Source organism: Octodon degus, unplaced genomic scaffold, assembly GCF_000260255.1.
Source record: "Octodon degus isolate 3935 unplaced genomic scaffold, OctDeg1.0 scaffold00264, whole genome shotgun sequence".
Lineage (NCBI taxonomy): Eukaryota > Metazoa > Chordata > Mammalia > Rodentia > Octodontidae > Octodon > Octodon degus.
The window spans coordinates 1,797,441-1,813,471 of NW_004524840.1; the positions used below are offsets into that span (position 1 = coordinate 1,797,441).

General features: G+C 37.3%; 1 protein-coding gene across 1 annotated transcript; it reads right to left on the reverse strand.

Annotated features, from left to right (window-relative positions):
* Positions 1 to 13,925: 13,925 nt before the first annotated feature.
* Positions 13,926 to 14,687, reverse strand: LOC101565878 (keratin-associated protein 24-1). Its single transcript, XM_004646306.1, has one exon. The coding sequence runs from the start codon at positions 14,685 to 14,687 to the stop codon at positions 13,926 to 13,928; it is 762 nt and encodes a 253-aa protein (XP_004646363.1).
* Positions 14,688 to 16,031: the final 1,344 nt, after the last annotated feature.

Here is a 16,031-nt window from a genome sequence, read left to right on the forward strand (position 1 = left end):
TACTCTCATTATTCACATTTTAAAGATGAGGAAACCAGGACATGAAGACACACTTGCTAGATGCCTAATACCTAATAATTTTTCTTTTTCTTTCTTTTTTTTTCAGTACTGAATATCAAATTTGAGATGTGAAGCATTTGCCAGGCATGCCCTTATGCTGCTGAGCTCTATCCGCAGCCCCCTAATAATTTTTTAATGTTAAATAATAATGGAATTATTTTAGTCTCAGAATCTCTCCAATATAATGCAGTTAGAACTTTTACTTGAAATGCATTTTAAACTATTAATTAATATACAATGTCAGTGTCTATTAATGTTGACAGAAACACAAGAAGCATTTTATTTTGTAATAAAATTATCAAAAATTATCAAAAATGAAAAAAAGAAGGCCTTAATCTTGCCTTATATTGAAATATCATTCCATGGAGTGATTTAGCAAACAGAACTTATACCAGTTTTAGAAAGAAAATAAAATGCTTCACATTACTCCTTCTCAGTCTGTATCAGACTACACTGTATAAAGATTATCTATGCACTGGGTCTTGCTTCCCTTTATCTCCTGTGATCAGATTATCATCTTGTACTGCCTATAGGAAACTTCTGATCTGTAGCATTTCTTGTTTCTTAAGCATGGTAGATACACCTATTAACACATCTGCCCCTCCACTGATTACTTTCCTTTTCATTTTATAGCTTTAGAAATAAATGGACACTATCTTCTGAGCTTACCCAAGGAAGGAATATATAAAGTGGTAAGCTTTCTCACCCACTATTGGAAAAATTCCAGATTGAAGCCCAACCAAATTGAGTTAGTTGTTTACAAAATGATATCAAATATTTTTATTTCACTCATTTAAAGGAGTAATAAGTTGTGGAGATTAATTGGTCAATACTAAGATGTAGTTCATTATCTCATTATTATACCCAGTGTTTTAAGCTGGGCAATCAAGTTCCCAGGCGGAGGGGTTGACATCCAGGGAAAGTCTTAATGATCTGGCCTGAGGGGCCTTGCTGTGGTTTTACTAGTGTACTTTGGTACTTGTTCTTTACAAGAAGGGTGGAGTTCCTGAGTTTAAATGACTGCAATTTGCAGCTTCTAGAAAATTAGCTCGCAGACAAAATTCTAATCACAGTCCTTCCTAAGGCACTTCCTTTGTTTGTCTTGAACTGCACTTCAGTATTCACCCAAATGCAGTGACTTAAGGAAATATCTAAGTGAGGTATGAGGTTGCCGTTGGTAATTTGGTAATTTAATAACTAAGGTGTAGCCAAGTTAAGTATACTTCTCAAGATTTAATAGTGCATTTGTGGAACATAATTAAAACATGGGTCTCTCATTAAAAGACACTGGCTGGGCTTGGGCGGATACTGATAAGTACTTCAGGAAGGGAACATACAGAAAGAAGGCATAGTCAAACACCATAAAAGACTGTAACACAAGTTGCATCTGAAATCATAGGATCATCACTTTTCGGAGGTGTAAGCAATCATTAAATTCAACCTGCTTGTTTTATTGGTAACAAACTGAGCTTTAGAGAGAAAGCTGGTTGCTACTTTGTTCGTGAAATTATTTATTAACAAAGTCAGAGTCAGAGAATGATTTCCTTACTTCAAAACTCAATTTCCTCCATAACAGGGTGTTACTCCCCTCCTCCCTAGCTCTCTGTCCATCTAGGCTGCAGTGGTGGACCACAAAGCATTTCTACTTTATACAAACAGGCATTTATCTCATTGGTTTCTAGGCAGACAGACAAATGGCCTCTATGTAAAAAAGGGGTGTATTAGTCTCCTAAAACAATTTGTCTTAGTTATTTTTCTTCTTGCTAAGACTTAACACTCAACACTCACAAGTTAACGGAGGAAAGGTTTATTTGGCTTATAGCTTGTACAGGTTTCAGTGCATAATTGGCTGGGTCCGGAGCAGAGTGGCACTTAGAAGACAGGGATCAGAGATGAGAAACACTTCATGCAGGCAAGAAGTAGCAAAGCAACAAGGGAACAGGGCCCATTCATCACTTTTCTACTGTAAATTTGTACCTTTGCATAACAGTGGCTAGCTAAGAGTCTCAATATCTTACCTTGAGGTCCTCAGGAGGAAATTGTGTGTTCCTTCACTTGGTGTGATGGACAGCAAGAAGTGTGTGTGTGTGTGAGAAAGTGGCAGAACAGATTCAGGCTCACCTTTATGGTCTGTGCAAATAGTTTTACGTGATTTTTTTGAGTATCACAAATAGTCCAATAGATCCACTAAACTCCAAGATTTGCTAAAAAAAGAATTTTTTTAAATTTTCTGGTGGAAGTGGCCCAATGCAGTACAATGCCACATGAAAAGGCAGATTTGCAAACTTTGGTTATAAAAGTGAATCATCAGTTTCTCATGCATAGGTGATGAAAATGAACAGTAAATTTTCAACATTGACCAGTCTTTGGTGTACAAAGTGTAAGAAAGAACATCATAAACAAATTTCCATATGGACTACTGTAAAAAATGCCAATAGCACATGATAAAAAAAATCCACACTCCAATTAGCATTCCAAAGGCAGTGTGCAGCTCAGACTCCTGTTCTTAGCCTCCCAAGTGCTGCGATTACAAGCCCGCACCACCACGCCCAATCTCAGTCACAGTCACTGCTTGCCCCGGGGTGAGGCCACAATTGATTTTGTATTTTGAAGCAATAGACATAAAATGACACTGCTGAAATTTCTTTATAGCTCTACTTTCCATGCAAGGATGACTGTCCCACAGACCAATGTAGTCATCAGGATATATCTATCAACCTTGTTTACCTTTCCCCCAACCCTGTTCTGTGGCCATTCCAGAAAATCTGCTTTGAATAGCTTACATGTTGCCTTGGCATTTTTATAGTTCCTTATACAGAAATAATAGAAAACATATACAAAATACAAAGGATGTAATTACCAAACATGGGAAGCAGGTATTGAGTAAATGTAAGCACTAAATAAAAAAAAGAACCTTAGGTTTTGGGTCTGAAGTGGCGATCTGCTTATGCTGTTGGCTAGCACAAATCATTGAGTGATGTTAGAATTATAAGAATAAAATTGGACCCTAACTTTGGCTTAAAGAAGGACTTGGCTGATTTTGTGTCAGGGTAGCCATCACCATGTAGACTCATAACTTTTGTGCCTATTCTCTGGAGGTACTTCTACTAGCAGTTGCATATGTGAGATTTACTGCTATTGTGCAAGTATAGATAAACCTTGAACAGCTGCTGTTGAGCCCAATTTTCTGCACGCTCCTTCCTATCTAGGTTAGTTAGGAGCTTTTTATGCTAATAAGCTCATGCTTTTATGGGAGTGAGAAGAGATACTATCCTTGAATACCACACTTACTGCGAAATGGAGCAGTCATATCAGTGGACTAGAATTCTCATGTTTTCATATTATGTTTCTATTAATAATTTATAGCATGATTATATTTTACCCAAAAGCAAAGGGAAGTGTAGATGTTCTATGCCTCAGGCCACACTGTTATGATTAAAATCTCCACTACATATATTTCCAGAGAGAGGAGGAAAAAGAGAAAAGAGATGCTGGCTTGGTTCTATCTTTCTGTCAATAATCTTCTTAGTCGTAAAGATAACATAAGTATTAAGATTATTCTACAAATGGAAAACAGATCATTAAGGCAGAACCAGTGATAAATATCTATTTTCTTATAAAGTACAACTAGTACTTGTGGATATATGTACAAGTTTAAGAATCACCATGCAAAGATAAAAAGGAATATATGTGTGTGTTACATTACTCTATATATTCATATATGCGGTCACAACTAATCATAATGTTGGCATCACTATTTCTTTCATCAAGTTCTGAGTTAATCTTGAAAGAATCCATTAGTTTTAGTGGAAATTCAAATTTATCTATAGCTCACATTAATAATCTTGTAGAAGATGGGATTCTGAGTCAGAGGTAAATCCTTATGGTGAGGAGGTCTGGGGCAGTATGAAATTTACTAGTCTCCAATTCAAGAGTTTCTACTAATCATGGGTTACCTAGGTTATGTATTTGCCTTTTCATGAGGCCCATATTGACATGAGAAGGGGAATTTCTGGAAAAGGTTTGCACAATCCTCTTCTCTTCATCATATTTTCCTTCCCCTTTCTTTCTTTTCCCCATTGCTCTCCTTGTCTCCCATCTCCTCTTCTTTCCTCTCTCACTCTGTTACTTTTTTTTCTCTCTTTCCATGGTCTCTTTACTGGTTGTTGAGAAACAAGCTGTGCTTCAAGCCAGTAATTAATAGTTTCATTGATTCAAGGTATGCTTTCTCCCTTGAAACTTTCTTCATTCATTTCCTAGACTATTTCCTTCAACTACATATAAGGTCAGAAGTACATTACCAAGTTCTATAATGTTTTGCTCAAAACATTTCACTTTCATATTGAATCCAATTTTTAAATTTTTGCTTTTGTAGGTATCATAAATATTTGACCAACTTGAGTATATATTTTTTACTATCTGTATTGTAGACTGCAAATGCATGTGATTCAGTGCCTTAGGATCTGTCCTCATCTTGAATGAGAGTTCACATACACTGATGACTTACTCTTCTTAGCCTTCTCCCCTGTTTCTTCATTTCAGGAAACAAAGCATGTGTAAGTAGCACAGCCTGATTTCTAAATATCTGTGTTAGTAGGGTTATAATTATTTGTTGGATTTGTCATAAAATAGCTCTCCTTATATTCTTCTCACTGCATTACCTATTTTACTCTATAACATTACAATAAGGTGCATGGCTGCATTCTGTGAAATAAATATTTGCTAATTTCACATTCAGTTCACTTTCCAAGTGTAATGTCCACAACAGGAAAAGATGAGAGAGAATGAAATACACTGATTTGATTTACTGTACATCATAAACTCTTTTGTTAATGAACATGTTCTGGTTGTGTGCCAGAGATCATATCTGTTAATTATATGAATATTTAGGACTTGTACAAATCTTCCCTTCACTATTAAGCTGTGCTATTGTAAGACCATTTTATTGGATATCTGAAGGGCTATTCCTTGTTATTAACTGGATTCTGAACACTTCGAATTAAAAGAAATCACAGGCAAAGATCACATATATGAAATTTCTTATGACAGAGGCCAAATTGTAGAAGTAGACCTGTAAAGACAAATGACCTCTCTGGTGAAATAGCTCAGTGGACTAAGCAATTGCCTAGGCAAGCACAGGGACCAGGATTCAATACCTGACACTACATGACATACTGGTCCTGCCGCTGGGGGCACTGAGCCAGCCACCAAGTCCGTGGTGCATGCCTGTAATCCCAGCGATGGGAAGACTGAAAAGAGGAGGATCACTAGGAGTCAGGTCTGTGTAGTGAGACCCTGTAACAAATACATTTAAAAAAAAAAGACAAATGACCTCACTAAGGACAACCTTTAGAATTACAGATATACCAGTGTCTGGGATGTGTGATTCCAGGAGCAGTTTTTGAGGATGGAGAATTCTGTGTATCCTGCGTACTGTTTGCATGCTAAGAAATCTGAGTTCCCAAGTGGGGAAACTCAGGGATGAAAGGCACGTACTCAGACACTCTTCCTGTGTTTATCAATCCTAAAACTTACCTTACTTTTTCCAGAGGCTGGGTAAATAAAGAGTTAGGGAGAGGCCAAAGGGTATTTATGGAAAACATTTTTCCACAGGATCCACAGTGAGTGCTAATCTACAGTATAAGAACAAAGGTAATTTAAGATGTGGCTCTAGCTCTCCAACTAACTGAATCTGCTACCTCAGATGCTAGCTCTTAATTTTATTATCTACAGAGCTAAATTCTATGAGTTTCTATTTGTTCTCTTGCTTTTTAATGTCACAAAATCCTTACCACTTTTTGAACACTGCTCTCATGCATTGTCTCACAATGTTTTACACACTACTTTGTTTTTTCTCACAAAAATTCTCATTCTCCCCCTCTGTTACTTCTTTCTCTCTCTCCACAATCTTTTTGCCGGTTGTTGAGAAAAAAGCTGTGCTCCAAGCCAGTAATTAATAGCTCCATTGATTCAAGGTAGGCTTTTCCCTTGAAATTTTCTTTATTTGTGTCCAATACTATTTCCCTCAACTACATATAAAGTCAGAAGTACACTACCAAGTTCTGTAATGTTTTCCTCAAAACATTTCACTTTTATTTTGAATCCAATTTTTAAATTTTATTTTTGTAGATATCCATATTTGATCAATTTGAATATATATTTTTACTGTCTAGCAAAGACTTAGTGTATTGATAACAAAATAAAAAGTTAAATGTTTTTGATATTTATTTATTTATTTTTGTATTTTAGGAAAGGGTCTATAGGGTGTTCAGGGTCTCACTACTTGATTGGACTCATAGTGACCTACCTGTTTACAGCCTCCCAAGAGCTGGGATAACAGGTGTGCACCACCACACCCAGTCTCAATTGCCTGTCCCAGTGTACCCTGGAGATGGGGCTGGCACAGCAGGCCTGGAGTTCAACTCCCCAGCCCTGTGCCTGCTTGCAGGTGCTTTATTCTGCTGATCTATTTGTCCAGCCTTTGTTTTTGATTTTTAAAGCTGAAAAATTTCTTCTTAATTTACACAAGTTTTTCTCTAACTATCTGAGAACCTGTAGTGAGAAAAATTGACAGTAATGTCATCTACAGTCTTCTAGACTCTGAAGGGTGAGGCACAAGAAAGCACATGAAAGGCAGATTCTCTTTTCTTATCTGTTGGTGACCTGACTCCAGACACACAGAATATGATATGTGCGTCCCAATCATTGATCAGATTAAACCAACAGAACAAAGCAAAGCAGAATAAAAAACAACAATGGTGAGTCTCATGAGCAGTGGAAGATTAAAAAGAATTTTATCAACTATGAGACTATATATAGTCAACGGAGGGTTCACGTGGCTTCTAGAATACCTTCATAGTCATTTAGGGTTTGTGGTTTTACAGGTTTTGGTATAAATGAAGTAAAAATTCTAGTGTAGGCCATGAGAGTCTGGAAATTATTGATAAATATAGAATCACATGACTGCAGAATATGACCCTGGGGTAGTGAATGTGATGATTTGGTTAATTGAGTGTTCTGGTGAGAACACTGGTTGTCAGAGGTCCTTACCAACTGACATCTGTTCTCTGCTGGATGGTCACATGGAGCACTTTCACTGTATGATGAAGTATTGGAGAGGAACTTTGTGGAGGGTCTGAGAGACACTCTTAACAAACTAGTAAAATAAAAAATGTTCGAAAGCCTATTTTTGAATACTTTGACTTTTAAAATTATATAAAGTCAATATACATATCCCAAAATATAGAATGTGAAGATACATCAGAAAGATAATTGTTAAGAATATAGTTTCAAGATGGCAGGCAGAACCAGGGAAGTTATGCAAGCAGGGAAAGGCTTTTGATAGCTTGCCAAAGGTCTTATCATTATCATTATCAACTCTTTGAACTTTGGTACACCGTTCGTCGTCTGAACACAAACTGCCAATTATATAAATTAAGACTGACTTTAATCTTTTAATAAATATGTTGTGCATTCCATAAATCTTATGGTTGAGTCTATGTGATTTAGAGAATGTAGGGCAGTCCTATATGCAGTTTATTTATTTCGCTCCTATCTCTGCACTGAATAAAACAGAATGGAAAAAGCAGAAGGAAAATTTGAATTTTTTACCATGTCTATTTTGATTTATAAAATTTTTGCAACTGTGGAAAATAATGGTTTGTTTATTTATTTTTATTATGTGTTTGGTACAGGGTCTCATTATGCAGTTTGGACTCATAGTGATCTGTGTATTTTCAGCCTCCCCAGCCCTAGATCACAGGCATGGGCCACCACACTTATGGCCGGCTCAGTGCATCTGGGGGCAGAGCCTGTGAGGCATGTGGTGCAGGGGTTCGAACCCTGGTACCTGTGCTTACATAAGCAAGTGCTTAGTCCACTGAATTATCTTACTGGCCCTGCAAAGGAATATTTTAAATCCAAAAGAAGATATCTTTTTCTTACAAATGATGAATGAAAAGTGATATTTTATTTAGAAAACAAAAGCTTTTATTTGGACAATAAAATTCAAGGAAGAAGTTTTATTTGTGCAAATTTAAGCACATATTATAAAATAACTCAGCTGAGGGCTTAGTTAGTGGAATAAGTGTTTTCCTGGCAAGCACAAGGTACTGAGTTCAATCCTGGTACCACCAAAAATAAAAATAAATAACTAAAATAACAGAGTTGAATTTCACAAATGGTTTCTCTCCAGAGTTATAGACATGAGTGTTAATTATGAAGCACTTTTCGGGGACTGATTTTCTGTTTGTTTGTTAGAAAAATTGGGTGGTAAGAGATTTCTCATATGCTGCATCCCAACTTTTTGTCTTCATGGTATGTTCCATTGCTAGGCAATTTTCATTTTGATACCCTCATATTTATAAATATTTTATTTCACTTTCTTATTTGGTATTATTTAGAAAATAATTTTTGTGCCAGGTCTTTAATGTCCTTTATTCTCTCACCAGTTTTTTCATTAGCGATTTTCCTCTTCCTTTCCTCTCACCACACTCATCGTCACCTCCACCCTCGTTCATCTGTACCCCACCTGCGATTTCTACCATCAAGGACCCAGCCCCTGCTCCCTTTGAAGTCCGTTCTCCTGCCTTGGAGACTCATTTACCTTTAGTGCCTCTTTTTCTCAGTATACATTTGTGACATATAGTGATTACGTTCATCTTGGAGAATGAGCACATAAGCATATCACATCCTTGTCATTTTTGCTTCTCTTTTCTCTTTCCATAATTCTGTCTCCTGCACCCAGATGTGCCCTTCAGAGCTCCACAAAGTCAAACCTCTCTGTTTCCTATCATCTATTTTAATTTTACTATTTAAACCAGATATATTTTGGGTTCATCACAAAATTAAAACAATGTGATATTTAGCCTTCTGTCTGATTTATTTCACAAAGCACTGTGGTCTGAAGGATTATGGACTTTCTGATAAATGATTCCAATTTAACTATTTTGCTTTTTTATAGCCGAATGGTACTCCATTACATACGTACACTACATTTTCTTTATCCACTTCTCTGTTTCAGGCCTATATGCATCTTTCACGATGTAATTACTATGAGTTGTGCAGCTATAAACATCCACCAAGTATTCTTTTTTTCCGTCCTATTAGAATTAGCCTTCATTTTTCTCCTTAAATTTTTATATTGTTCTTTAAATGTTCAAGAAATCATTGTGCCTATTTCCACCTCCCTGAATAATTACTGAGAATGGTATCTATAAGTCTCAATATCCCCAAAGAATTCCACTCAATTTAAGAAGAAATAAGATTACCATTAGGGTTTGTAAAGAGAAAGAATGTATGTTTAATTAGGAGTACTTAATACTCAACTAAGACACACACATTATTTCCAAATACTTCAGTATCTATCCAATGATAAAGAATTAAACTAGTCCTATATGGTCAGTGGACGTTTTACAAAGGTGATTATATTTCTCTTAACATAAAAATGAATATTTCAGTGAATGGAATACTCTGATAAGTTAAAGAACTCCCAAAGGAGTGATATAATGGCCCCTACATATGTAAGATTAATAAAATGGGCACACCATTTCTGGTTTTGGACATGGTAGACAATTCCATTGGCAGGTGCTTTCTGTCTTTGTGTCATAACATCCACCAATGAGAAAGCTGATTCACCTGCTTCATCACTGAACAGATTTGAGAACACAAGAGGCGACAGTACATAAATAAGTTGATGAGGAATAGAAGTTAATGTGGAACTAAGCAAAGCTAAAGAGGATGGCCAGAAAGAATTGTCAGTTCATGTCCTGCTGGTGCTGCTGAACCACTGCAGGAAGCCACAGCCACAGGGATCTAGGAATTGGACAGCTGATGACACTGTCACAGGCATGAACAGCAGTATGTGGAAAACCAGCTGCAAGCTACTCAAGCTGTTAAGAAACTGCCTTATCAGGGGAAAAAGCCCCCCATAAACCATATAATCTGTGCTGGGTTAATTCCAAAATGTGTTGCCTTCTTGGGCAGAACTGACTGCAGAACCACCCAGCTTGAGTTTGCTTGGGCACTCACTAATGCTGCTTCTGGGCTATCCGAATAGACCAAGGCTGTAGTGGGTGGGCGTGTGATTCCAGCACTCATTGCTCTCTTGGCAGCTGCCCATGCTCACACCAGTGAACAAGCTGCCTTGACTCTAGGAACCATTGCAGGTGATGATTCTCTTTTCCCAGACTTGGTTATCAAATATGGTGCAGTTGACCTATTCTTGGCTCTCTTTGTAGTTCGTGATATGTCATCTTTAGCAAGTGATTGCCTACACACTCTTACCTGGACCCTTTAAACCTTTCCACAGCAAGAATCCTGCAGCCCACTAGATTCAGTTGAGTAAATTCTTCCTACTTTGCCTCTTGCATCACAATGATCTCCAAGTCTGAGCAGGTACCTGCTGGGCTCTTTCTTCCCTTACTGATGGTCCATATGCATGCACTGAATGGTTGTAAACATGGAAGTTGTACCCTGTCTGGTGGCACTTCTAGGATCAAATAAATTACTCCTTATGACTCCACACTAAGAGCCACGGGGAATATCATCACTGGAACAAATGAATAGACTCAGAAGCAGGAGCGCTTAAACTAATATTCAGAAGGAAGCTACAGGGACAATGTCAAATGTCATAGATTTCCAGCTGGACCAGATACAGAAGGTTGTAAATCATGGATTAGTCCCATACCTGGTCAGTCTTCTCTCTAAGGCAGACTTTAAGACATAAAAAGAAGCAGTGTGGGCCATGACCAACTATTAAAGGGGTTGGGCTGCTGAACAGATTGTATACATTATTCACTGTGGTATAATAGGATCATTGGAGAAACTCTTTTTAAATTTTTTTTAAAGAGAGCACAAATTAGAATTAAAACAGAAAACAATACAAGTGATTCAGAATTTCACTTAACAAAATAATATGAATTTCACAGTATTTGTTGTAATATTGTGTTGTCTTCTCACCAGTTATTCATGTTACCAGATATGTGCATGTAAAAGTGGAAAAAAAAAACAAAAAAGAATGAAATGTATAAGAAATTAAGAAGAGAAAAATACAGAGAATTGAAAAAGAGATAAAACACATTATTATCTGCTCCTTTCTATAGACCAGCAGAAATGCATAGTACAGTTGTCCAAACCATCCTGCTTACACACATAGATGAATCTCTTTCTCTTAATCCCTCTTCTGTCCTCCTGAACTCAACAACTACCTCTTGACTGCAAAAGATATAAAAATTTTCTTGTAATTCTGGACACCATTTCAAGTATCTTTTAGGCTGCTGAGATGAGGTGAAATTAGGAAGCTTAGTATAATGATTGAAGAATATGGAGGCTTGGTCAAGATTGAAGCTCCTCAGAACCATGCAAAAGAGTCGGTAAACAAGACCTCAATAAATTTGCTTGAGAAGTAGTTGTCAATAGAAGAAAAAGAAGATAAAAGTGTTGTGCCCTAAACTATCTCTGAAGGCTTCACCTTCCCAGCTAAGGACCAGGCAGTTGGTATCTTAACTTCTAGGTATACAGCTGAAGGAGACAGTCATTTTTGTTGTGTACTATGTTTGATATAAGCTTGTTTCTTTACTGAGAACTCTTTTTAAATATGGTTTGTCATTGTAGCACTTTTTATAATAAAAATGTACTTGAACAGGTCTAAACTGTACATGCTACATGAAGCTTATCTTCTGAAAGGATTTCTTTCCTTAAGTATTTAGTACGGGGTCTACAGGGTCTCACTACACAGATCGGACTAGTAGTGATACTCCTGTTTTCAGCTTCCCAAACACTGGAATTACAGGCATGTGCCACCACCCCCAGTCTCAGTCACCATCTCAGTGCACTCCAGGGACAGAGCTGGCATGACACTCAGAGGATTGAACCCTGATCCCTGTGTCTGCTTAGGCAGGTACTTTAATCCACTGAGTTATCTGGCCAGCTCTAAGGGTTTTTTATTTCTATGTGGAATGTGGAATTTGACATTTTACAGGGTCCTGTAAATAAAGATTAAATTCCAAAAAGAGATTAATAAAATGCTAGCTTTACTTATATCCTTTTTTAGTTTCCCATATTGAGTGCTGTGTGTTCTTTATTTTTATTTGTGGTGCTGAATATCAAACTCAGGGACACTTAGATACAAAGCAGTCTTTCTACCACTGATCTACACTCCCAAGCACAAAGACACTGACTGTTGATATTTTTAATCTTTCTCTATTATTCTGATCTCCAGTTACAGTAGTCTCCACAATACATTTTAATGGCATTTAACATGACTTACTTCTACTTGAAAAATACTTATAATAGCTTCCATTTTATTTCATTTTATTTTATCTATTTTTTGATGGAACTGGGGGTTGAACTCAGGCCCTTGTGCTTGCCAGGCAAGTGCTTATTCTACTGAGCCATCTCCCTGGCCCCTCTCCCATTTTATTTTCATCAGCAAGATATATAGATTTTTTTCACTTTTGATGTAATTTATAGGTCCTAAGTCAATTCTCATGGGACTCAATATTAAATATACTCAACTTCCCAAGTTTTATCTGTAATTAATTTACTAATATTCATATTACATCAAAGAAAAACAAATACTAGTATGGAATTTTATTAACTGGGTTTATTTTTTAAGCATTTTCCCCAAATTTCCTTATGTCAAAATCAATTCACAGGCATTCGATGGCAAATGCATTTAATATGTCAAGAAAGAGAACACCAAGAAAACAAATCAAGAAACTTTGACTTCATATTGTACTTCATATTTTTCATTTAGACTATAAAATAAATCAAAAGAAATTAGCATTCTGGTAAAGATATGCATATTTCTCAGACAAAGATAAAAACCTTTAGTGAATGTAAGCTGAAGCAAAAAGATCATTCCTCAAAGATAAAAATGTTTATTAAGCATAAAGCAGGATCTTTTCTAGCATCAGACATAGTAATTGTTCACACAGAATCCTGAATGTAGACCAAAGCTAATCAAGAGTCTATATGGCAGCTCATCACTTCTTCAACAAGCAGCTTCTGTGCTTCAGTTACTTCTGAGCCTTTCTCTTAGGCATTGAGTACAAAACCCCATGACAGTCCATCCTATATTAATGGTCTTCTTTGGAAGAGAAGATTTATTGAAGCCTTTATTTCTCTCCAGTACTGAGGATTGAACCTAGAGCCTTCATACTGAGCTATATTCATATCCCTTTGCATTTTTTGGTTTTGAGAATGGGTCTTGAGAAGTGACTCATTTTCACTGACTGGAATCGAACTTGTGATCCATTCTCCTCCCTGAGCCTGCCCGGGTGCTAGGATTACAGGTATGTGCCAGCACTCATACTGAAGTCTTCTGCATTTCAAGCTTTAGTCAGTTGTTTCTATTTGCTCAATTTTAAAGTCAATCATGGCAAGGACGAACTAGTCCATCCAGTATATTTAAGGTAATGTTATCTCACAGTTTATTGATAGTATTATACTAGACAGTTGACAAAGCTATTAATAGAAAATAAAATCACCTAAAAGTCCTTCCATGTTGAAACCAGCCAAACCAAAAAAACCCTCCATCTTCAAGAAAAGGCAGGCGACAGTCTTATCGGCAGGCAAGTTACAGTAACAAGATAAAGCTGATGATGGTTAGATTTCATGCAAAGTCCCTTCTGTGCCTCTGTCATAGCCTTAAAAATAATACTTCTTTCAGGATCAGACTTTAACATAGAGAGCCTTAACAAAACACCCAAAAAATATCCAGCAGGCCATTATATTTGGGGTTAATAAGCTGTAGGGTTAATGTAACAAAATTCATAGGGAAATTCAGCAGAATATTAGAGATCCTGTTTGGTAGTATTTGCCTCATGGAAAAATGTCTACACTTTGTAGATGTTGTTAGTTGATCAATAGCAATTCAGAGGTCTGCTACCACTGCACAAATATCTCAGAGGTGGAAAGCTACTGGGTTTGCAGTTCAGAGACCGAAATTTGCTACATGAGTAGCTCAGTGGTTGATAGCTCATAGGTCTGTAATTCAGATATCGGTAATTTTTCATTAAGTAGTTTCGGGGCTGATATCTTCTGGCAATATTACATGCTGGTGAAAAACCACTGGAGAAAAAGCCAAGAGTCGGATAGCTTCTATATGCCAAACCACCAAGTCTGCAGTGGCTTAGGTGTTGGGGTCTCTTGGATAAGTAGTTAAGTTGCCCAAAGCCGCTGGAATCATTGCGAAAGGTCTGGCAGGCTTTAGATGCACATAGAGAGGTTGTGTAGCAATTGGATACATACCCCTTGGTCTGAGTGCATGAGCTGTAGTTGGGGCTGGATGTGAGGTTGCTGTTTTTGCAGGCAGTGATGGCTTGTCCTGGCGATGAGGAGTCACAGGGCACACAGAAGTTCTGGGAGTCACAGTTTGTAGCACAGGTCTTCAGTTCACAGCTGGCAGATTCACAGCTTGGTACGTTGCAATAGGCTTCTTGGCACTGGTCCAGGAGCCAGAGATTTCCTTGGTAGCTACTTGGTAAGCAATGTCCAACAGTAGAGCTTACATCATTGGGGCAAAAAGCAATAGCAGGTGTCACCGGGATGTAACAGTGAGCTCTATAGGATGTAGCACTGCATAGCTCAGGGTAGCTCAGAAAAGACATGGAGCCTGAGTGCATGCTCAGTGCTAGCCCCACAGGTATGACAGGGCTGAGGCCAGAGGTCTCTTTATATCTTCCCTGGTGATTGCGTGGAGCCTCTCCAGGCACTCTTCCTTCTCTCTACTGAGATAATAATGCAGCACCCTCTCATTAGTGCATTGCTTAGACACATTTGATGGTGTCTTCGTGCTCATACAAAAATAAGTTTATTTTGATTCTTCAGAGTACCTAGCTGTAATTGTCACTTTGACCATCACCTAGCACTCATCAGTTGCAGACCATAGCTTTGGCGAATGGTGATTCGAATGTCCATAAGCAGTTAACAAGTGTTTATGTGTCTGTAGGCTTCTGCAGCATGGTTATTAAAATGTTAACAAGGATTAAATAAAGCTAGGGACCTGTGTTTTTCTACTTCTTTGACTAGTGCAGAACACCATGGGATTTAATCCTATGAGCAGGACTCAGCTAGACAGTGTCACCTTCTCAACATTATTGCTCCAAGAAGAGGGCAAGACACTGATGTATTAACAGAAACAATCCATTTCTTTGAATATATGCTAGTCTTTTACCTGTGCCAGGACATACACTGATGACAGCTCTCATTCGATATATTTGGACAATTACATACCTATGACTCACAGCAACACCAGTGAGACTCAGTAAACTATGATAGGCTAAAAATGAACTTGTCCTCATGGAGCATTGGTTGCTAAGCAACCACACCTTCTATGAAATATCTTAAAGAGTCTCTATGCTATCTAATATCAAAAAATACAGTTTTTTAGTATTGTTCTTTCTTAATTGGGTAAGATTATATGCCACACACTCCACCGTCCCTGCTATACAGCCCAAATGCATTCAAATGTATAACATTTTCCCCAAAATAAGTTTTTGCTTATTCCTGATTTAAATTTTTTTGTACATAGATTTCATTTTATTCTTCTGTTGAAGTTATTTTTGGATTGTACTAATAGAAGAGAATGTCAGTGTTAAATTTTTTTTTACTTGAATAACCTGTGTATTTCTTATAGGTAGTGCATATATTAAATAGCATGTATTAAAGGAAAAAAATTAAGATTTTCTATTAAACTCAGTAACCAACATTTTGTTCTTGAAAATATAAACTTTGGGGGCCGGGGAGATGGCTCAGTGGAATAAGCGCTTCCATGGCAAGCGCAAGAGCCTGAGTTCAATCCCCGGTTCCACAAAAAAGAGAAGAAAACATAAACTTTAACTTTCATTTACAGCCTCCATTGTTTAAAAAGAGCAATGTATTTATTAATAGCGATAAGTCCAGAGAGAGGACAGTACTGACTTCCTAAGGTTTGCTAAAGTATAAGGACAACTTTGTAAAGACATTGA